Source organism: Camelus dromedarius, chromosome 20 (genome assembly GCF_036321535.1).
Source record: "Camelus dromedarius isolate mCamDro1 chromosome 20, mCamDro1.pat, whole genome shotgun sequence".
Lineage (NCBI taxonomy): Eukaryota > Metazoa > Chordata > Mammalia > Artiodactyla > Camelidae > Camelus > Camelus dromedarius.
In genome coordinates, this window is record NC_087455.1 from 16913143 (window position 1) to 16935870 (window position 22728).

The 22728-nt window shown below is 43.7% G+C and overlaps 2 protein-coding genes across 9 annotated transcripts in view; one reads left to right on the top strand and one right to left on the bottom strand.

Annotated features, from left to right (window-relative positions):
- Positions 1-17712, bottom strand: part of COLEC10 (collectin subfamily member 10) — a 398420-nt gene extending 380708 nt beyond the window's left edge. For 4 of the 5 annotated variants that reach the window (XM_064476878.1, XM_064476879.1, XM_064476883.1 and 1 more), the window contains exons 1-2: positions 17533-17712; positions 5938-6039 (exon numbers count right to left, since the gene is read on the bottom strand). The gene's annotated coding sequence lies outside the window, so the exon portion shown is untranslated. The other variant, XM_031439528.2, reaches the window with a different exon arrangement.
- A 126-nt stretch (positions 17713-17838) lies between these two features.
- The window catches only part of SAMD12 (sterile alpha motif domain containing 12), a 343035-nt gene continuing 338145 nt past the window's right edge, over positions 17839-22728 (top strand). For 3 of the 4 annotated variants that reach the window (XM_064476886.1, XM_031439538.2, XM_064476885.1), the window contains exon 1: positions 17845-17987. In XM_064476886.1, coding sequence (XP_064332956.1) covers positions 17975-17987 — 13 coding nt within the window. In that variant the 5' untranslated portion in view covers positions 17845-17974. Of the gene's footprint in view, positions 17988-22728 lie in introns of all 4 variants that reach the window. The other variant, XM_010988433.3, reaches the window with a different exon arrangement.

Genomic DNA, 22728 nt, shown 5'->3' on the forward strand with positions numbered 1-22728 from the left:
AGAATTCACTCATTGTAAGAGCATAAGCCAACTATTTTAGTAAATGTATACAGATGTGCAAACATCACCACAATCTGGCTTTAAAATATTCTTGTCACCCCAAAAAGTCCCCGTGGACACCCCCCCTTCCCCACTTCCATGGCTGTTTATAGTCAATTCCTGCTCCCAATCTGAGCTCCAGGCCATCACTGATCTGCTCTATGGTTCTACAGATTTGCCTCCTCTGGATATTTCATAAAGCTTTATACAATATGTAATCTTTTGTTTCTGGATTCTTCCACTTAGCATAATATTTTTGAGGTTCATCTGTGTTGTAGTATATTTAAGTACCTCAATTATTTTTATTACTGAAGAGTCTTTCAGTGCAAGGATAGACTATATTTTGTTTATGCATTCACAAATTGATGAATATTTGAATGTAGGTTGGGGCTTTTACGTTATAAAAATCCTATGAGCATTCATTTAAAAGCCTTTTTGCGTACATATTTTCATTTTTTCTTGGGTGGATACACAGGTGTGGTAGTTTGTTTTTAAGAAACTGAAAACCTGTGTTCCGAAGTGGTTGCACCATTTTACATCTTTACCAGCAATGTGTAAGAGGACCAGTTTCTCCACATCCTCCCCAACACTTATTTTTGTCCTTATTTTATTATTGCCAACCTTCTGCATGGAAAGCGGTATCTCATGGTTTTAATGGTTTTAGTGGTTTTAATGTGCATAGCCCTAATGGCTAATGGTGTAGAACGCTTTTCATGTACTCATTAGCTCTTCATGTACTCATTAGCTCTTCATGTATCTTCTTCAGTGAAAAGCCTATTCAAGTGCTGTGCCCATGTACACGCAGGTTGTTTGTCTTAATGAGATGCAAGAGGATTTTTTTTTTAATATACCCTAGACATAAATTCTTTGTGAGGTATGTGATCTGCAAATTTTTTTTCAAGCCAACCTGTGGCTTGTCCTCTCACTTGACTAATGATGTTTTTCGAGCCCCTCCGACCTTGAATGGTTTTAATACCTTCTCACTTAGGATGTACAGAGACCTCACTTAGCTACATTTAGTTCATTGGTCATAACATATGATTGGGGAGCCAATTTCATCTGAAACTTTTCAGCCCTTTCAAAGCATAAAGATCTGCATCTGGAGAAAACCAATGGTGGCCCAGCTTCTAGCTACTGGGGTGGCCCAGGAGAGGAGCAGCAGAAGGTCTCTGGTGAGGGCAGAACAGAGGTCCCAGCGAGGACACCTGCTGGGATTTTGATGGTGATTGTAGAGAACTGGCATCTTCCAATTCATGAATACGGAATGTCTCTCCATTTATTTAGATCTTCTTTAATTTCTGTCACAGTGTTCTGCAGTTTTCAGTGTCCAAGTCTTACACTCCTTTTGCTAAATTTATTTCTAAGTGTTTTACTGTTTTTGGTGTTACTGTGGATGGACTTGCTTTCTAAATTTCATTTTCAGATAGCTCATTGTCAGTGCATAAAATTACAATTGATTTTTGTAAATCGATCTTGTATCCTGTGACCTTGATGAACTCATTTATTATTTCCAGTTGCTTTTTCTGGAACTGCTTCTGGTGGCTTCCTTAGGATTTTCTACACACAAGTGTGACATTTTTTGCACATATGTTTTTGTGGAATAAGATTCACAGCAACTTCATTTTAAATTGAGTGAATGAGAATGCACTCAGAATTATTCCAGTTATAGTGCCACATATCCCTGAAGAACAGAGTGGGAGAGGATTCCGTGGGCTGTGCTGGGAATCACGCGGCATCTGCAGCCCGTCTCACCTCTTCTACAACCACGTGAGACAGCTTTTGGGTTGAGGGTTTTGTCAAAACGTGCCTATACCTATAAGATGCACTGGGGCAGGGATGAGGGGGAATTACTGAGAATTCCTGCCTCTGGAAGATTGCTCGACCTTAGATATGTCCTTAAGGAAGAGTCAGGCAGAGAGATGGGATCTTCAAGAGCATGAGAGGCACAGGACAAAAACAAACAAGAAGGCAAAGCACTTTGATGCCCCTCTGTGAAAAGTGTGAAAGCGTAAAAAGAAGCATCTTCCCTACTTCAAAGAGTATATAGATTATGGTGCAAGATTAGCATTTTGAGTCTTGTATGGAGCGTACAATGCAAAAAACTAGATAAAGGCAGTGAAAAAAGAGAAGGTTTTGCAGTAACAGTTGTTGCTATAGAGGTCACAAAATCTGTGCACAGTAATATGACTGAATCCCAGCACATCACTGAGTTAGTGTGTGTAAAGCGCCTAGCTCAGAGTCTGAAAAATAGTCAATACTCAGTAAATGGTAGCTGTTTATATTATTACTATTACTTTTGCAACTAATATTAGAGGCATTCTGCAACGCTCTACAACCAGTATTTATAATGCTAAAGGTACCTCCCTGCCCAGTCTGATGGGCATTTCAGCAATGACATCATGGGACTCTGGAAGCAAATTAAGGCTAGAGGTGGACTTCAGAGATGGTGACAAGGAAGATGACAAAACAAAAACTTTGCACTAACCACCCATGGCAGCCAAGACCACAAAGTGCTCTTCCCATGCCCTTGCCACCATTATTCGCAATAGCCAAAATAAAGAAACAAACAACCTAAGTATCCAACAGCGGATAAATGGATAAAGAGGATATGATTTCTCTCTCTCATTCCATATATATATAATATAATATTACACATTATATTATATGTTATATTATATATATGTATAATACTATTCAGCTGTGAGAAAGAAGGAAATACTGCCATACATCCTTAGCATGGATGGACCCTGAAGGCATTTGTCTAAACAAAATAAACCCAAGAAAAACAAATACTGTATGACATCACTTATACATGGAATCTAAAAGAGCCAAACTCATAGAAACAGAGAATAGAGCCCCTGTGATTACCAGAGTCTGGGGGCTGGAGGAAATTGGGATGTTGGTCAAAGGATATAAACTTGTAGCTATAAGACAAATAAATTTTGGGGATCTAATGCATAACATGGTGCTCACAGTTAATAATAATGTATTTATATACTTATAAGTTGCAAAGAGAATAGATCTTAAATGTTCTCACCACAAAAACGAAATGGTAATTATGTGATGTGATGGAGGTGTTAGTTAACACGCTGGTGGTAATCATTTTGCAATATGTTAGTGTATCAAAGCTGTACTTTGTACACCTTAAACTTACACAATATGTCAATTATATCTCAATGAAGCTGAAAAATAAGGCTACAAAGTGCTTCTGAAGAGACTAATGAATAAACTTGAAACACATGCATCTGTACAAGTGTTTATATTCAGAAAATCTATTTCAAGCTTATCTGTAATTATATTTAATTACATCTTTAATTTCTAAATTGCCAGATTAAGAAACAAGCTCTCTTCTCATTGCATTTGAAAACCTAAGGCTGCAAGTGATTGTCAAAAAGGAGGCCATGGTGTGGCCAGGGAGTGCAGCCTGAAGGGGCTGTTTCAGAACAGACCCCTCCCCTGTCCTCCCTCCTCTCCTCATCCCTGCTCCAGTTAAGGGCTGAGTCGTCTGACCCTGGAGGTTATAGTATCACTAATTTGAGGAGTGGGGCTCTTTGGGCTACATTTAGTTCTTTTGGCTACAAAATACAACCTAGAAACCAAGTTCTACTTGGTTGGAAGGGTTTTGGATCCAAAACAGCACAGGGATCTATGTCTGCAGAAACCACTTCTGTCTTGACTAGATTCTGTGCTCCAAGTAGCCAAAAGTCTAAGCTTGTCTGATAGGAGGACCCAGAGTAGGGCCCCTAGAAGTGGCCTGAATGCAGTCAGACAGCAAGGATGCTCAGGTGGCCAGCACCTTCAGGAGTAAGAGTACAGGCAGGGGCCCCTGGTAATGAGGCAGTCTCCGCCCTGCTCAGTCTCTCTGCTCATGAGCAGATCCACAGTCCTACAGCCAGCAGACAGAGACCCAGGTTGCTGAAAGAAGCAGGAAGCGGGCACGTTGATTTTATCTCTGTGTGATGCTTGGCAAGCAATGACTGCACCCTCAGGAAACCCTGCACTGAATGGAATGAATGTTCTAGACTCAGCTTTGCCATGGGGGAAGTAAAACCGCTTCACTTCCCTGAGCCTCCATTTCTGCTCTATACATTAGAAATGTAGTAATTCCAACCTGCAGGGTGGCATCAAAGAGAGAAAAAGAATATACTCTAGAATGTTCTCTGTGAGGTCCAAAGCACCACACAAAAAGGAACCAAAAAAAATGACAAGCTGCCTCCATGATGCTACACCTAAACTTGGGTCAGATATTAATATTTAAATGGCTAAAAACAAGGCCAGTTTTCCCACTGATATTCTCCTAACAAAGGTAATTTAAATTATAAGAATATACAACATTATTTTCATAGAATTATATTATGTTACTTTCATTTGAACGAAGTGAGTATGGTTATAAACAATTTCTTTTTTTTTCCCCCCTGAATGGGTCCCTGTACAAAAAAAACATTGTTTATCATGCCTCTAACTGGCTCCCTTGTTTCAGTCCAACATCCTCTTAGATGCATCCTTCACACCACTGCTGCCAGCTCTGGCTCGGAGACAAATCTGAGGTTGACTCCTCTTTTTCCCTAAAGACCCATATCCAATCAGTCAAGTCTTACGGATTCTGCCTTCTTAATATCTCTCAAATCCGTCCGTTTCTCTCCATTGCAACTGACATGCCTCTATTTTAAGTCACTATCATTTTTCACCAGATATTAATGAATTAGCCATCTACACAGTCACTCATAGGAGCCCCCATGTTGCTCTTTTATCTTGATTCCTTTCTCCACACTGCAGCCCGAATGGACTTCCTGCACTGCACATTTTACCATGGAACTCCCAGCTGGAAACCGTGATTGTCAGGATAATCAGGACAAAATCCCCAACCGCTGGACTCGGCATTCCTGCTCCTTCAGGTCCAACCTTCAGGTTCACGTCCTTGTGCAGCCCCTTTGCCTCACGTTGCACCTCTTCTTCTAAAGCACCTTCCACTCCAGCCATTGCTAACGAGGTAAGGTACCCCCCACAAGTCACAGTCTCACACTTTGTACACACTGTTCCCTTTACTAGGAAGATGCTTTCTCTTTAAGAGTTTCTACACCCACTGCCTTCCTGCCTAACTCCTTATCACATCATTGCCATCACTTCCTTTGGGAATCCTTCTCAGGACTGCTAAGACGGGGCTAGATGCTCTTGCTCTAGGTCTTCAGAGCACTCTCGTCTTGTACAAACCTATTTGCGCTGGCATTCACCTACTTTCCTCTCTGGCTCATCAGCTAGACTGTCAACTCCCTCAGGGTAGGAATGGATCGAAGTTCCTGCTTATATCCCAGTAGAGGATGTTCTGTGCTTAGAGTTCTTCCACCTCCCAGCTCCTGGGGCTGTTGATTACTGATGGCACAAAGCCATGTCCCCTGCTGACCATTGCCCTAGGCTGCAAAAAACTGGCTCGCCCATAGTTACAGACCCTCTTACAAGCACTGAGCCACCAGTGACTGGCTGACATGGGCATACAGAGGCCTGGCCTCCTTGCCACTTTGGGACAACTCTAAAGGCTTATCTCAGCTCCAGGGCTCCTGAAAGGACTGGACTAGGCCTCAGCTGCAAATTCCCTGAGTATCCATTTTTCGCACTGCCCAATCCTGCCATCTGCACTTTCTTTCACATGTACCTCCCAAGAATATTCCCCTATAAACCTTCTGCACACAATTCACAATTCTCAATCTGTTTCCAGGGAACCCAGTCTAAAACAGCGCCCAGCTACCCAACATCATACCTGGCACATAGTAGGCGCTCAGAACATACTTGACATTCGATAAATGAATGGATAAATGCATTTTAAGGCCAACACTCAGAGCAGGAAACTTGCATTATTCATGTTTCCATTTCCGGTGTCCAGCACAGTGCCTGACTACTCACTGGCTTGAATGGTGGGTCCTTCAAATGTTCTCCTTGTGTGACTGAGAGAGGTCTTCCGGCAGTATACGACTTCTTTATCGACCAGGCCCAAAGGGATACAAGCTAAAAGCATAAAAGGAATGTCCTATTACTCTGCATAATAATGAAATTGATAGCCTTCAAAGGAAGAAAACGTCATGTTACAAACCACAAAGCAGTTAGAAAATACTTCGCTTTTCATTAGGGTTTAAAGGGACTGTGCGCCGCTCCCTGAGAATTAAAATAAATTTAGGGTGAGCTACCTGCTGTTCTAATATATCTGAGAGGATTTTTTTTTTTTAAAGGTGTATCTTTAGGAAAATTCCCAAAGAGATATGCCTTGGAGGATCAACTCCCACCTGAATGATGCTATAGAACTTGAAGCACCAAGACTTTTTCTCCTGCACTGTCCTGCACCTTTTTGGGTTGTCGGGAGAAATCACTGACTGACCAAATAAAAACCCAAGGATGCCACTTTAGACTCAAGAACATGGAGGGGATGTCTTAATGAGGGAATCACAAGGGGTCCTTCCAGGAATTGGGGTCTTCTGATGATAGGAACTGGGGTTTTCCAGAACATGAATGGAATTTCAATGGAGAAGTCTAGAAGATAAGGCTCTCTTGCATGAAGGAACAAAACCAGGGATAGGGAAGTCAGATGTGTTCAAAGAAAACCCAGCTAGTAGAGGTTGACTTCTTAGTCAACACAAACACACACACACACACACACACACACACACACACACACACTTCTGGACCTTGAGGAAGTTACAACTTAGCTTTTTTTTTCTTTTAAAAATAAACTTTATTTTTAGAGCAGTGTTAGACTCCACAAATTCCTAGCTAAAAATTTCATATGATGAAGCACAGTAATTCTTTGGGCTGTAGCAAAATTTAGCAGAAAGCACAGAGATTTTCCATATACTCCATGCCCCCCCACCACATGCACTGCCTCCCGCATTATCAACATCCCCTATCAGAACGGTACATTTGTTATAATTGATAAAACAATACTGACACATCATTATCACCAAAGTCCATAATTTACATGAGGGTTTGCTCTTGATGTTGTATATTCTGTGGGTTTGGACAACTGTATAATGACATGTATCCATCATTATAGCACCATACAGAGGTGTTCCTCCACTCTAAAAATCCTCTGCAGGATTGCAGGGCAATTCCCTCGTAAGATTATCCCATCCTTCAGCAAAGAAAGTTACGTATATGTGCACAAGCACACGCACATCTTGATATTCTGAAGTGGTGACTCTGGGGAGGCTGAAGGTGGGGCAGTCAAGGAGAAATACAGCAACAGCTCTTGAGGAATGGCTTTCTGGACTCCCATGTGTGAAGGTGCGGTACATCACCAAGTAAGAAGTGTCAAGGAAGAGGCACTATGATAATAAACAGCTTTCAAGTAGACAGTCCAAGAGAGTTTCCTGAACTGAGTTCACAACAAGCCCAAGAGAATAAACCTCTTGGGTTACATTCTCTCTCCCTTGGGGAGACTCACACTGCACATTAGCATATCAGCCTTCAGGAAATTCTACTGGTAAAGAAAACTACTTAAATTTCTTTTCAGACTATATTCTCCCAAAATTATTGATACGTACTAAAATCTGTGGTACTCTGTACGGGGACCGCTACACAGCCAGCTGAAGGGATTTATTTCACAACAGGTTATCACAACCAAGGAGGATATTCTTGGAGATTTATGTGGTCATTAGACACAAGATGGTGTGGAGGTAAGAATGACTGGAGATATGAATTCTATTAAGGGACGTTTCTATCCCAGTCCTCATCAGGTGGAGAATGAAGACGGTGGCTAAGGGATGAGGAAAGGAGAGTCAAGAGGGTCGTTGTGGAGGACAAACTGACCAGCCTTGGTGGCTAATTTCTATAAAAATAAGGAACAGGAAGAAGGGGAACTCATGACATCATAAAACTTGAGAGCAGGAAGTGACCTTTAAGATCATCCAGTTTGGTAGTTTTCAAACTTATATTTAGCCTTAGGACCTTCAAACATCAAAGTTTCAAGGAGAAACCTAAAGTTCAGGGCAGAAGAAAGCAAAGGTGTAGGAGTGTTTTATCTAGTAGTGGAGAAAGGAATGTGGGGCGGGGGGGAGGGGGGGAGGAATTCCTGTTCACATTCTGACATTTTGGCTGGGAATTTTTAGGACATTCTAGATCTGAGAGAAGTGCCTTCATAACTCAAGAATCATTTTCTCCCACTCTCAAAATAGTCCACGACAAGTAAGTTTCAAAGGTGGGAATATTTCACATGAATAGTTTTAGAGACCCTGAATTGTAGGAAGACCCATGTGGCTAAAAGCTCCATCCCAGAGTTGACTGTCTGAGACTGATTCCTGGCTCTATCACACCCCTCCAAATGTTAACATCCAAGAAATTGCTTAACTTTGCTGTGCACACTTCAGTTTTCCCATCTGTAAAGCTGGGATAATAATAAAGCAGCATCTATTTCCCAGGGTTATTGTGAAGATGAAATGAGTTATTCTGTCGAACACGCTTAGCACAAAATCTGACACAAAGCAAGAAACATCTTTAGCTCATTATTTAATAAATGTCATCTCATTATTTAGAATGTTTGCTACGTGCCAAAAACTGTGGTAGCTCCTGGGGAGATGGAGCAGAACAACATACTCTGTAAACCTTCAAACAATAGTTGCATGCATTTACTAAACACTTATTTTATCCCAAGAAATTCTACTTACGCTACCTCTTGAGGTGATTTAAAATATGTTCACAAATTCTGAGATGCTCCCTTCAAAAAGTAGAGCCTAATTCTCCTGCCCTTGAGTGTTAGCTAGACTAAGGGGCTCATTTCTAGCAAGCAGAACAGACAGAAGAGATGATGTATGATTTCCGAGATGAGGTCACCAAAGACATGTGTTCTCCTCCTTGGATCACTCTCTCAGATCACTCTCTGAGGGAAGCCAGCTGTCACTCTGTGAGGACAATTCTGTAGTCCCATGAAGAGGTCAATGATGCAAGGTACAGAGGCCTCCCGCCAACAGCCAGCACTAACTTGCCAAGTGTGTGAGTGAGCCACTATAGGAGTGGATCCTCTAGCCCCAGTCAAGCCTTCAGATGACTGCAGCCCTGACCAACACCTTCAGTGCAGCCTCATGAGAGGCCCTGAGCCAGTATCACCCAGCTAAGCTGCTTTCAGATTCCTTGAACCACAGAGATGGGGTGAGATGATGAATGTTTATTATTTTAAGCCACTAACTTTTGGGTTAATTTGTTAGAGAGACAGATGACTTATCCTCAAAAAGCCCTGAAAAGGATATACTGTTATCTATTTAATAGATGAGAAAAGCAAAGTGGAGATGTTAATCATTCTGTCCAGTTCACCCAACTGGTATGTAGTGAGAGGCAGAGTTCACCCTCAGATCTGTACGTTCCCAGGGTCCAAGGTATTTCTACTCCATCACTGTCCCTCCAAAGGTAGAGTCAACGACACATACAGCACACACAGGGGAGCACTATAAGGAAACAGCTTTGGGGAGGATTTGGAGTTAGGTCTGTTCTTTTGCCTGAGACCAGCCCAGGGGATGAGAATGAAGGACCCCCAAACGTCCACAGAAAAGTTGCACAAGGAAGGCAAAGATCATCTTAAGTATAGTCTGTGTCAATTAAGGCACAGTACCCGTTGGCATTTAAAACTGTGGGGCAAAGATTAGCAGTTTTCCCCGCCCCCATAAAATTTACATTTCCAGCTTTAGGGATTCTTGAATGAAACCAGACTTCTCAGAAATACCTTTCAAATGCCAAATTCTCCTCTAACCAGGGGCTAGAAAAAAGCAAGCAGAAGGCAGAGCCTGGGTCTGCACTACGCTCACTGCTGCCTTACCTCACAAGGCACATCTTGGGTGCACGGCATTCTTTCTCTCCCAGGTGCAATCTAAATCATCTCCTATGTCCCATTTTTCTTTAACTTCTTTGAGTTTGGCAGACATTAGGACTGAGCCCTAGATCATGCCTTCAGGTTTATGAGGACAGTAATCTGTCATCAGCACCTGCAGTGCGTTTATCGAGCTCCAATTGCATGAACTCCCCCGACTCCTACTTTCTGACAACTGATAGACTTTTCTCATCTCTAACCACGAAGCTTTGACCCCATTCTTTCCTTTTGCGACAACACAATATGCTGTATTTTCTGCCCCTGGGAAAATTAAAAAAAAAAAAAAAAAAAAAAAAAAAAGCCTACAGCTTCCAAAAAAGAAAAGGCTGCAGAGGTTTATTATCCATGTTCTTGCCTACCCTTCAAGAAGAGAGGCACATGGAGTAGCTCCTTTGGGCCCCACACCTGATATCAATGTATCCAGCTCCAGATTTTGACTTTGGTCTGCACTCTGCCAAACTGCGTATGGTGGAAACGCAGTATGTGAAAAATTAGAAAGGTGAGATTGCATGGTGGTTAAGCATGTGGCCTGCAAAGCCAGAATGCCAGGGTGTTTTTAAAGCACTTAGGAGAATTTCTGGCAAATCATAACCACTCCATTAGTAGTTGATTCATACAGGCAGGTTAAATCTATTGAACAAACTCCCATGTCTTTAGAGAGCTACCTCTACTCTAAGATGGAGCTTTAATTCTCTCATTTAATCCCCACAAAACCAAACAATATATTAAGATATTAAGAGTCCAGATCTGTCTACCCATCCCCCTATTCAGAACTCAGAACGTGTTATTTTAAAGGAAGAATGTGTTGAATATACAGCTATTAGCTTAAAGACTTTCCCAGTCTTTTATTTATGTTTTCCAATTTTGATGTGCTAGGAAATCATTCTGTAGGACCGTAATATATAAAATCACATGTCCTACTCTTCAAAGGCAACATAAGACATCTTCAAGGACAAATTTGTTCATTTTTTAAAGTTTTACTGTGCACTTTTTACTTGAGAATCTAACCCCATTTAAGCTGACTCTCCTTTGTTATATTTAGTTGTACATTACATGGCTTCTGTGGTAAATTAACTTCCAATGCCCCAGGCCCGAAAGGCTGGATTCAATCGTGGCATGTTTCTTCCTTAGCTCTGTACATACAGCCATAGGGTCCCAGGGTCATTTTTTTCCCAGAACTGGCTGAAGACAGAACTGTGGAGTCAGCTGTAGGTTTTTGGTGATAATCATTTCCACAAATGTACAGAACACTGTTCAAAGCCCCTTGCCTACATTTTCTCATTTTCTTCCCAGCTTTGCTCATGCCAGACTCAGGAGCCAGCCCTGATGACCCCTCCCATCTTTCTCATACCCACAGAAAATCAAGACTCATTACAATGACTTTGGGGTATAAGAACGGTGCCTCATCAACTCTGCTATTCCACGAGGCAAGTAGGACCTGGATTTCTTAGAATTACACCCTTATTACTCAGTGAATTGGTTAAACTTGTTCTATTTCTAGCACCTGCCCTCTTGTGAGTAATTCCCTTTCCCTGTCTTTCTGTCACCAACGAGATGCCCCCACTGCTTGTCCCAACATCCCTACATGTATCAGAAACACACACATGCAGACACACAGTGGCAACCAATTGAGACTGGGTCCCACTTCTCACTCCCTCTTAAGAACAATGCTAAATTTACGTCTGGGTTCTAACATCTTCTTTGGAAGTAGTTCTCAAACTTTAGCGTAAATTAAAATCAGTTGGCAGACTTGTTACACCACAGACTGCTGGGTCCTATCCCCCTAAGTTTCTGATTCAGTAGGTCTGGGTTGAAGCCCAAGAACTTTAACTAACCAGCTCCCAGGTGATGCTCATCTATGGGTCCAAGACCCAGACCTTAAGAACAACTGCTCTAGTTTATAAAAGATGGTACAAGATTCCAGTCTGTTGTGGGTTGAATTGTGTCCCCCAAAGAGATACGTTGGATTGCTAATCCCAGGTACCTATGAATGTGAACTTACTTGGAAATGGGTCTTTGTAGATGTAATCTAATTAAGATGAAATCATAGTGCACTAGAGTGGGCCCTTAAGTTCAATGACGGATGTCCTTACGGGAGATATTTAGAGACAGAGACAAACTCAGGAGGAAGAAGACCATGTGATGATGGGGCGGGGATTGCAGGGATGCAGCTACAAGTCGAGGAACCCCAACGCTTGCTCACAACCTGGACGGGGAGCCAGGAAGAGGCAAAAGAGGATGCTCCCCTGGAGCCTACAGAGGAGGTATGGCCCTGCCAACACCTTGATTTCAGATTCTAGCCTCCAAGACTGTGAAAGAGTAAATTTCCATTGTTTTAAGCCACCTTAAGGAACTCCGTGATGCAGCGACAGGAGGCTAATACACAGTCATTGTGGAGATTGAGGAGTCAGCCCAATTCTTCATCCTTCCCTGCACTCACACCCTCGCCAGGGCTTCATCATGGCCAGAGTATATATCCTCACACCTTGACTTTGAGATTGGCCACGTGACTTGCTTTGACACGTCACAGTAGGAGAAGTGACAGTGCCCCAGTTCTGAGCCAGGCCTTAAAAAGTCTTGAACATTTCCTTTTGCCCACTGGCTCCTCTGCCATTACTATGAGAATGGCTGCCCCTGGGCAGCTGCTGCCCCTTCAGCTCTGGGAGAGCTCCCTCAACCCACCCCCAAACCTGCAATGAGCAGAGCTGTCCCAGCCTCTCTGACTTAAAGCTAAGCCATCAGACCACACCAAGCCAAGACTAGAGCCACAGAAATCCTCCCACCCCCTCCCTCATCCTTGGCAAACATGCCTTGGCCTGGACCTGGGTTCCCGACGCTGTTTGGCCATGCTGTGATCTGGGCAAGTCTTTTAGCTCTTCCGCCATAACTGTAAAGTGAGGGGGCTTAAATCAACATGTTTCTAAGTCACTTTTGAATTTTTTTTAACTAAAATTTCTACTTCTAAGAGTATGAAGCATTAAAACAAACAAAAACAAAATACTACCTTGCAGTTTCATTGGGGAAAATGGAGCCCTCATCATGATAAGGTCGTTTATTCACACACTCCTTCAGTCAGGCATTATTTATCAACACAGAATATATGTATTAAGTATTTATTATGTGCCAGACAGTGCCGGTGGCTGGAACATCAAAAGGGAGCAGAACCAGGACCCAGCCCTGTCCCCATGGAACCAGTGGAGGCACGCACATTATTTAAATGAAACCCTGGTTAGCCCCCTCCAGCACAGCAGCAGAGGGAGTGGAGAGGAAGCCCACATTCAAGAGGTAGGTTGAGGACAATGCAGCAACACTCGGTGACGGGTCACCAGAGCCCGTAGCAGAGAGGAATGCCGAATATATTTCCTCTTTACTTCTTACCCAAGCATTTTGGTCTCTGTTCCTTTAACAAGATCACCCAATAGAAACTACAGATTAGAATCTCCTGAAGGACTTGAAAAAAGGGAAAAAAACGTGCTGGGGGTGGGAGTCCTGCCTCCAGAGATTCTGATGACTTTGTCAGCACTGGTGTTATGAATATCATATTTTAAAACTGTCTCCACCCACAAAAGTAGGGCCAGGATAACCGTCTGCTTTGAACAGGATGTGCCCTGTATTAGTTTCTATGGCTGCACAACAAACTAAACAGAATCATTAACAAATAAAAATAGACCAATTCAGCAGCTTAAAAAACAATACTGGTTTATTAGCTCATAGTTCTGAAGTGCAGAAGGTTGGGTGGCCTCACCTGTGTTCTCTGCTCAGGATTTATCACCTAAATCAAGGTGTCACGTGGGCTGGATTCTGCTCTGAAGTCTCTGGGGGAAGAATCCATTTCCAAGCTCATCCAGGTTCTTGGCAGAATCTGGTTTCTCATCACTGTAGGACTGAGGTCCACGTTTCCTTGCTGGCTGTGTACCAGGGCCCTCTCTATCTTCAAACGGGTAACCGGAATATTGAGGCTTTTTCACACCTAGAGTCTCTCTAAGTTCCTCCTCTGTCCTTCTCTTTGCTACCAGCTGGGGAAAATTCTTTTATGATTAGATTAGTCCTCCTGGATAATGCTCCATTTTCAAGGGCAACTGGGCCTTATCAACACAGTCACAGGAGGAATGTCTTTTCACAGTTCAAGGGTTTATGGCACGGACTCTCAAGGACTATTTCTAGAAATTCAGCCTTCCATCATCTAGACAAGTGCCTGACACACAGTAGGTCCTCAAGACATACTTGTTAAATGGAATGGAACTGTCACTTTGCTCTGGCAAAGAAACAGAAGGCAAATAACCAGAGTGACTGATAAATTGATCACATCATTTAATTGCATCTAAGCATATATTCCTTTTTAAAACTTTTAATTGAAGTGTAAAACACACACACACTCTCTCTCTCTCTCTCTCTCTCTCTTCCACAAAGCATACGATTACAATTCTATACATTTTCACAAACATTATACACATGTGAACAGCACACAGCTCAAGAATCAGAATACTTCCAGCACCCCAGATGCCCTCAGGGGTAGGGCCCTAATGCCGTAGATTAGTTTTGTCTGTTTTTTGAACTTCCTATAAGTGGAATCACACAATATGTTCTTCTTTTTATCTGGCTTATTTTTGTTCAATATTCTGTCTGTGTGTTGTGGTAAGCAGCCTCTTAAGATGACCCCCAATGATCCCCACCACCTTGGGGCGGGGTGTTCATGGCCCTGTCTAATTTCCTCTCCCTGCATAACTGGCATCTGACTAATAGAATGCAGCAGCACTGAGGGGGGAGCATTCTCACAATTGGTTACAAAAGCCTGTGACTTCCAGCTGCCTAGCAGACTCAACTGCCTTCGCAGCTCGCATGCTTTGATGAAGCAGACTGCCATGTTGAAGAGGCCCTTCTGGCAAAGCACTGAGGATGGCCTCTGGCCAACAGCCAGCAAGGAACTGAGGTCCTCTGGCCAACAGCCTGTGGGGAACTGAAATCTCCCAACAACCATGTGCGCTTGGAAGCTGACCTTTCCCCAGTGAGGCCTTCAGATGACTTCAGCCCAGCCAACACCTTGATTGCAGCCTGTAAAAGGCCCTGAAGCAGAGGTCCCAGCTGAGCTGTGCCCAAATTTCTGTCCCACAGAAACTGAGATAATAAATCACTGTTTACTTGAACCCACTACATTTTGGGGTGATTTGTCACCAGCAATAGATAACTAATACATACAGTTCCTCCATCGTGTTCTATGCAGCTGTAATTCATTCATTCTCATTACTTTATAGTAGGATTTGGCAAACATTTTTTTTTCCTGTAAAGGGCCAGACAGGAAATATTTTAGACTTTGTAGGCCAAAAAGCAAAACTGAAGATACTATGTAGGTACTTCTATACAATTTTCATATGTTGCAGAATATTATTCTTTTGATTTTTTTCCCCCAACCATTTAAAAATGTAACAACTCAAAGGTTATGAGCCATAGAAAGACCAGCAGTGGGTCATGTTTGGCCCATGGGCCACAGTTTGCTGGTCCCTGCTTTATAGGATAGTTTGGTTATAATTCATTTATCCAATCTATTGTTGATGAACATTTAGGTTGTTTCTAGTCTGTAACTACTACAAACAATGCAGCCATAAACATTCCTAAATGTCTTTCGGAGATGACACGTATGCACACCTGTTTGGTGTATACCTGGGAGGGGAACTGCTGGGTCACTGGATAAGGATATATTCAGTTTAATATGCCAAGTGGTTTTTCCAAAGTGGGTGTATCAATTTGCACAATCCCAGCAGTACACATGGGTCTTTACTGCTCCACAATCTTGAACTGGAGTTGGTATTTTCTGTCTTTTTCTTTTGGTCATTCTAGTGGGAATTGTTTTAAAGTTCCCAGATAATACTAATATTCAGCCAGAACTGAAAACCCTTGTTTAACTGCTGCTTATCCTTTATCAGGTTGAACCACATGATAATGCTCTATTTATAGGGTTTTTTTTTAAAGTTAAAATTGGCTATTTCTTGTGGTTAAACTAATATTTCCTTCACATCTTATTTACATTTATGCTAAAAAATGAAACTCAAACTGAAATGCACATCAGTTGGGAAACACCTTAAAGGTTTGAGCTGAAATGAAGTTTTCAAGTTGAAAATGGATTTCAATGACTTGCTGAAAGTCAGATCCTTCAAAGCTTGAAAACAGACCAATGATTTTCACCCTTGCTGCAGATTAGAATCACCTGTGGCGTTTTTAACCTTAAGTGTCTCTACCAAACCTTTAGAAATCCTGAGTCTGTGAGACTAAGGTGGGGCTTAGGAATGTGTGTTTGTAAAAGGCTGATGCATAGACAAGGCTAAGAACTGCTGATATTACCTGTCCCACAGCTTTCTTTACCACTCATTCAACCTAAGGAAAGACTTAACACTTTGGTGATTTTATATACTTAGAAGCATCTGGACTTTAGTTCCTTCCAGATTTGAAATGCTGGCCTGCATATCTGCATTGGAAAAGCTATTTTACCCAAATGGCAATTTTGTCTCACTGAATAGGACACTCTCTACTGTACCAAGAATGGAAGGCGTGAACTGCATACAGCTCTATGAACTCAGAGTTAAAGTATCACCAAGGGCTTTTACTGGTTATACACTGGTATTTTTTTTTTTTAAGTACCCAGACATAGCCATATTACCCAATAAGAGGACTAAGCACATACTTAGCCACTAGAAAAGCAGGTGTGCACATACACACTCAGAAGCAAAATTGTTCAGTGTTAAAAAAGAAAAAAAACTAAGACCAAGAGAGACTAAGTCAATCTAAGATGATGGGAAGAATTGAATCCTTGTATTTCCTTAAGAGTTATTTTCCAGAGTAACTGAAAAAAATAACAATAATAAATGTGGGGCAGAAGAGCTGGGGGCTGGGTGGAAGTGGCACCATATGCAATTCTGAGCTCAAAGCCTTTAAAAATCTTCCTGGAGTCCTGAGATTTGTTCCCAAGACCATTCCCTTACCTCCACCAGCGATAAGTGTATCTGTATTTCCACATGCAGGGAGGAAAAAAAACGTTTGGAAATTTGTGTTTTATCAGTATTTACCAGCTCTCGAATTCTACTGCCCTCCCTGTGATTCTTTTTCTTGTCTGCTTATAGCACTCCCAGAACCTGGAGTTTGTACGCATGTTCATAAGTTGAAAAAACACTCTTAGGCGGTGTTAACTGTTAGGCCCTGTAGCAGAACGCCAAGGGGCTCCCAGGCCAGGCAAGCTGAGAGCCTCCTACCTTGGAAGCCATACAGGTTTCCATAATCTGACATCCTCAGGTGGAATCCTGGGTCCAAGATTTTGTTCCTAATAACCGCTTAGGGGTGATACGGTTAGTGATTTTTTTTTTTTTAAGCTTTCCCCCACCCCTATTAGGCTAAGTGTTTAGCCACCTGAACCACCTGGAGGAACAGAACACAGTTGTTATCACCTGGCGAGATTCTCCCTCACCCACAGCCCAGGTCTCAGAGGAACAAGTTTCAACCTCACCGGTGCAGCGGCTCTCTGGCCCAGGCGGAAAAACACAGTCGGCCGGTGGCTCTGCTTCCTCACTAAACGAGTGGCCAAGGAGACCAGTGACAAGCCCGGAAGATCACACCAGACACCCCGCCGCCTCCTGCATCCCGCACGAGCCCTGCCAGGTGCTTACCCTCTTCTAATCGACAGGGAAGATCTCAATCACGGGTCGCAACTCCTGGCGCGGAACGAACGCCAGCGCAGGGAATCTTGGGAAATGTAGTCCACGCCACCACCTGGGGTTCCCCGGTACGCTCACAAGATCCCCCAAGAGGGATTGCTCTGCCTAGGTCTGCTGCAGCCGAAGCTTTCATCCCAGTGTGGAGGGGAGGCCGCTCCCCTCTGAGGATTCGGGGTGCTCTCCCTAGTCGGAGTGAAGAGAGGGAACTACATTTCCCAGGATACCCTGCGCCGAGCCGGGAGCCGGCAGCCTCGCTTTGCGTGACCGCGGCAGGTTGGTCCTGGAGCAGATGAGCGCAGAATATTTAGGCGAAAGCGCGAGGAGGGGGGAGCGCGGGGCAGGAGGAGTATCTCGGCCAAGAAAATTATGCATGCGTTAGGGAAGCTCTGAGAGAATGGCTGTGGAAGGTAAGGGACGCTTGGGCATTTTAAGTTCCCTCTTAACCCGCGCACCCCAACACACACATCCCTGATGAGGCTTGGGGAACGTGGGGAGGAGAGGAAAGAGGGTGGTGGCGAGCGGGCCCTTTCCTCTTACACCTCTTGGCACTCACCTGAGCCACGGAAGGCCAGTAAGCGCTTTATTCACTTGCTTTGGAAAGACACGTTAATGCGCAGGACTCTAGGGTTGGAGGCGAAGAGTGTCCCTAATGAGAAACAATGTGCTGGAAATGGGGGGAAAACCCGAGAGATCGGCGTGAGGTCTCAGCCCCGAGGTGCCCTTTTCGCTGCCCCCGCCTGCCGAGGCCAGCCGGGTGACTTCGAGGCTGGGGATGCTTGCTTTGCTCCCCGCCCCCCACACATGGGAGAGGACCCTCGCCAGGTGCGTCATCGGGACGCATGGACTACTGTTGAGTCGAGGGCCCCTTGTCGTGTGTACCCGGCAATGACAGCAGCAGATGTACCGAGAGGGTGGAGGTGTCCCTACACCTGTCTCCCTTTACCTTTATACCCCCCTCCTAAGGTTAGCAAAGTTTGCAGAAGCGAAGTGGAATCAGCTGGGGATAAGGACAACCAGCCCCTTAGATTGGGGTGAATCCCTTTCTTTGAAACCCACCCTCCTCTTTCTTCCTATAGTTTTGGCCTTTGGCTTTGCAGTTTGGGCTGGATCACAGACGAGACTGCTTCCTTTGAACTTCCTGGTTGAAAGCAGGGACAGGCGGTTTGTGAGGGATCGCCAGGTTTCATTTCAGATTCTCTCACCTTGAAACACAGGCTTTCTTGTTGAGAGTAGTTTCTGGGGGAAAATATGTGGGCCAGACGCATTTGTGATGTCAAACAAGCAGTCCAACTGTGCCTGAATGATAAAATGAAATGACCGTGGAACTAAAGGGGAGCCTGAGTTCACCTGCAGAATTATGGTTCCTGAGTGTGGCTCAGGTCAGTGGGGAAGCAGGGGTTGGAAAAAAAGGGCGTGCCTGCCAGCTGCGCGGGGCTCCTTGCCAAGGGGGAAATGAGCCTGCTCCTTGGAGGCTGAAGACAAGAAGGAACCACAAGGGCTTACTGGTTTCCTTCTCCCCTTCCCACCCCAGGTGAGAGAAACTGAAATAATCTGACTCTTGCTCTCTTTATAATTCCTTAGCAACTTGAAGAAGCAACAACCCCGCTCGTGTGCTCAGTGTCCATTAACTCAGGAAACTTGCTTTTGGGGCAATCTCAGGTTCAGAGCTCCCTAGCTGGACATGTCTATCTACCTACTTACTGTTAATACACTTAAGTATATTTGGCTTTTAATTTATGTGTTTGTGTGTATATAAAATTTCATATATGTGGCTTTAAAAAAACAACCAAAGCTCTCTTTTCTGTGCAAATGTAATAATAGGGTGAGAATCTGGCTTCTCACATCGTTACTGTTGATGGTAACTGAGACAAGAGTTTAGATGAAAGAAAAGAAAAAGATGAAGTTCATTTTGCACTTGAGGCCAAGTGGTAAGTTAACCTACTGATGCCCCTCTACCTCTTCCTTCAGATGACATTATCTCTTCCCCACTCTTCTGTGTCCTCAATGAAGGGCATTCCCACTGGTTGCCAGTCTATGGGGTACTTAAACAATTTCCTACTCACTGGGAGAAGTGTAGAATTAGTCACAATTCTTGTCTGATGGGTTATTATACCAGCAAAGCCAGACCTTACAAAAACAAAGACTGGGGAAGGAAGTATGCATGGACTGCGAAAAGCTTATTTTCTTTTCTAGTGACTTCTTTGGTTAAAGTGCCTATCTTGTGAGCAGGAGATGCTGAGTTTGAATCACAATGAGGTCTCAACTTGAATGCAGGGAATATTTTAAACTTTGGCTGAAAGTAGAATTCCTACCTCTGGTCTTTGCAAAGGCAGCTTTTTCATTTTTGTTTTTTTTTTTTTAAGTTATAATTTAATCTAATTTTGTATGATAAAAACTTTAAAGCAAAGAAAATTAGAAAGATACAACAAACACCCATGAAACCGCTACCTAGAACAATAAATGTCAATACTCTTTCTCACTTGTCTCATATATTTTCCTTTCCTTTTAAACCCCTACCTAATTCAATTCCCTGCCTTGACTAGTTTTTTCGGTTTGAACTTGGTCCACACTGGCTACTCTCAATGGGTCTTTCTAGGCTCAGGGAAAACTTCACCTCCTCTGGGAACCTGCCCCAGCCCTCCCTTCCCTCTGCCTCCTGAGTGCTCTGGCCCATCTGTGGGAGCTGCCTCCAGCCGGACATCTCCTTACCACTTGGGCTTCCATCTGTCCTGACACTTACGTACTTAATGCCTCTCACTGGACTCTAAGACTGCAACCCCTTGGGAGTGGGGACCATGCACTCTTTGACTTTACACTCCCAACCAATCGCACATTACCAGACCAGTACAGTTACTCAATAAATGCTCACGGAACGCATGGGAAACACACCCATGGAGCTTTTAAACTGACTCCACAAAGGTACATGGGGCTTTCACAGAAGCCCAAATGCCGTAAGGTAAGGGCCTTCTGAGACATTTGAAGGTAGGGGAGACTTTTAAAGGTAGTGCCCCTCTCTTCAGTCTTCTGATGCTCTAAGACTCTTCTAGAGCAGAGGCTCTCATCTGAGGGGGTCATTGTCTTCCTAAGGCATGTTTGAGACATGGAGGGACTGCTGTTGGCATTTTGTGCCCATGGACCAGAGATGCTGAATGTCCTGCAGTGCAGGGACAACCCATACAAAGTTCCCAACCCACGACCAAGGAATGACCTGATTCCCCAAGCTCATTGAGAAACACTGATTCAGAGAGTAAGGAATTTTGCCAAAGGAAATGGAATAGGAAATATAATTCATGTTACTTAACATCTGAGTTTTAGTTTCTGCATCTGGAAAAAAAATGGGCACACTGTTTTCTTCCCACTGAAGTTGTGAGGATTAAATAAAGGAAAGGGCTCATAAAGGGTGCCTAGAACATGAATTCTCACTAAATGTTATTTGTGCTCCCTCCCATCCTTCTCCTTGAAAAAAGCTATGCTGTTTGGAACCTGTTTACATCCTGAATTTTCACTTATTCACGCCAGTCGTTGTAATTAGCACCAAATTAGAAGGTTTGTTTTGTATTACATGGGTAACGTGTTTTCTTAAGTAAACCTGAACTTGTAAAAGTGTTAAGAGCAAGTAAGGGGCTCATTCATTTTGCTAAACCTGTAGCCTTGAGTATAAGATGAAAAAGAGGTGCTCTTTGTTCATTTTACGGTAATCCTGGTTTAGGTTTTCTTCTCTGAATTACAACATCCGACGTCTAATCCACAACCTGGTCGTGACCCAAGCCTTGCAGCCGTGGGCAGATGAGCGGCTTAGAGTTGTGGTCTCCAGCCACACATTATGGTCTGCGTTCATATTGGGGTTCTTTTGGCAGCCATTGTCTTTAAAAAAAACAAAACAAAATATTGTATTGTAAGAAATTACTCCAAATAGCTGGAGAACGAGGCAGACAGCTGCAGAAACCAAGCGCAGTCCGGTCTCTGCAGACAGACTATGTAGATGGTGGTGTCCAGTAAGGCGCTGTTTTCTAACAGAGATGGTTGCTGGGAGAGGGGAAAAGTGGATTCATCAGGCATAATATTGTGCTCGTCTCTGTATTCCAAGATTGGTGCCTGGCATCCAGGCAGATGTCAGTAATTATTCTATGAATGAAATACAAATGCCCCAGGACAAGAGAAGGGTTTCTCTACTCCTGGTCCCGATTCCCCTCCTTTATGCTTCATCCTCAGAGCTGTGTAAGAAAAGTGGAGTGGATAATTACTGTGCATAGTGTTTCTCTCCTGGACCTAAGAGAATAATAGCTCCTCTTCCATGGCAGAAAAATGAGTTCCAGTATTCACCACTCCTCCAAAAGATTTCAAACAGAAGGCCATGTGCTCTAAATGACATCTGTGCCAGGGGGGGGTCTGAATTTTCCATCCAAAATGAACAAATTAGCTTATCAAATGCCCTCTGATTAGTCATTCAGTGCTCAAGTTCTATAGTTTTTCTCCTGTGAAAGAGTGACAAAACTGCCCATCACCAAAGTACTGTAAGTAATCCCAACAGTGGCTGGGAAAGAAAAGGGGGGAAACAAGCTAGTGGGATCCTTGTGGCAAAGGGCAGCGGTCGTAAATGATGACACTGAACCCTGCTAGCAATGAGAGCTGAGTCACAGTCACAACGGAAGATAAAGACGTCATCTTGAGTGCAAGGGTTCAGGGGCTATTTTTTCTGACTCTGGGCTGGATGGTAAAGTGGACTGGCTAACGTGGCACCCCAGCAGTGAACTGATAGAGCACCTACCTCTGCAACCCTGACAGCCTGGACAGCAGAGAGAAGATGGGCTCCTGCTGCAGGAACGCGGGACCCCGCGGGATCCACGTGCATGGTTCCCTTTCACAGACTTGCATGTGGATATTTGTCTCCTCCTCGCCCAAGGAGAGCCCCGAGAGAGTGGAGAGGGACCAGCAGTGCCGTTCTCTTGCGCTTCCCTCTGTGACATGTGAAGCAAGGAGGAAGGTGTCTCTTGGTGCTAGCCCACCTCCAGTATTTTTGAACCGCGTTTCCTGGTTGAGAACATGCTTTATGTGCACCTCTGCTTGGTGGTGCTTCCTGAGGGCAGGCACTGTGTCTTACGCCTGGCCCATGGCAGACTCTGCATGAAGTTTATTGAATGAACAACT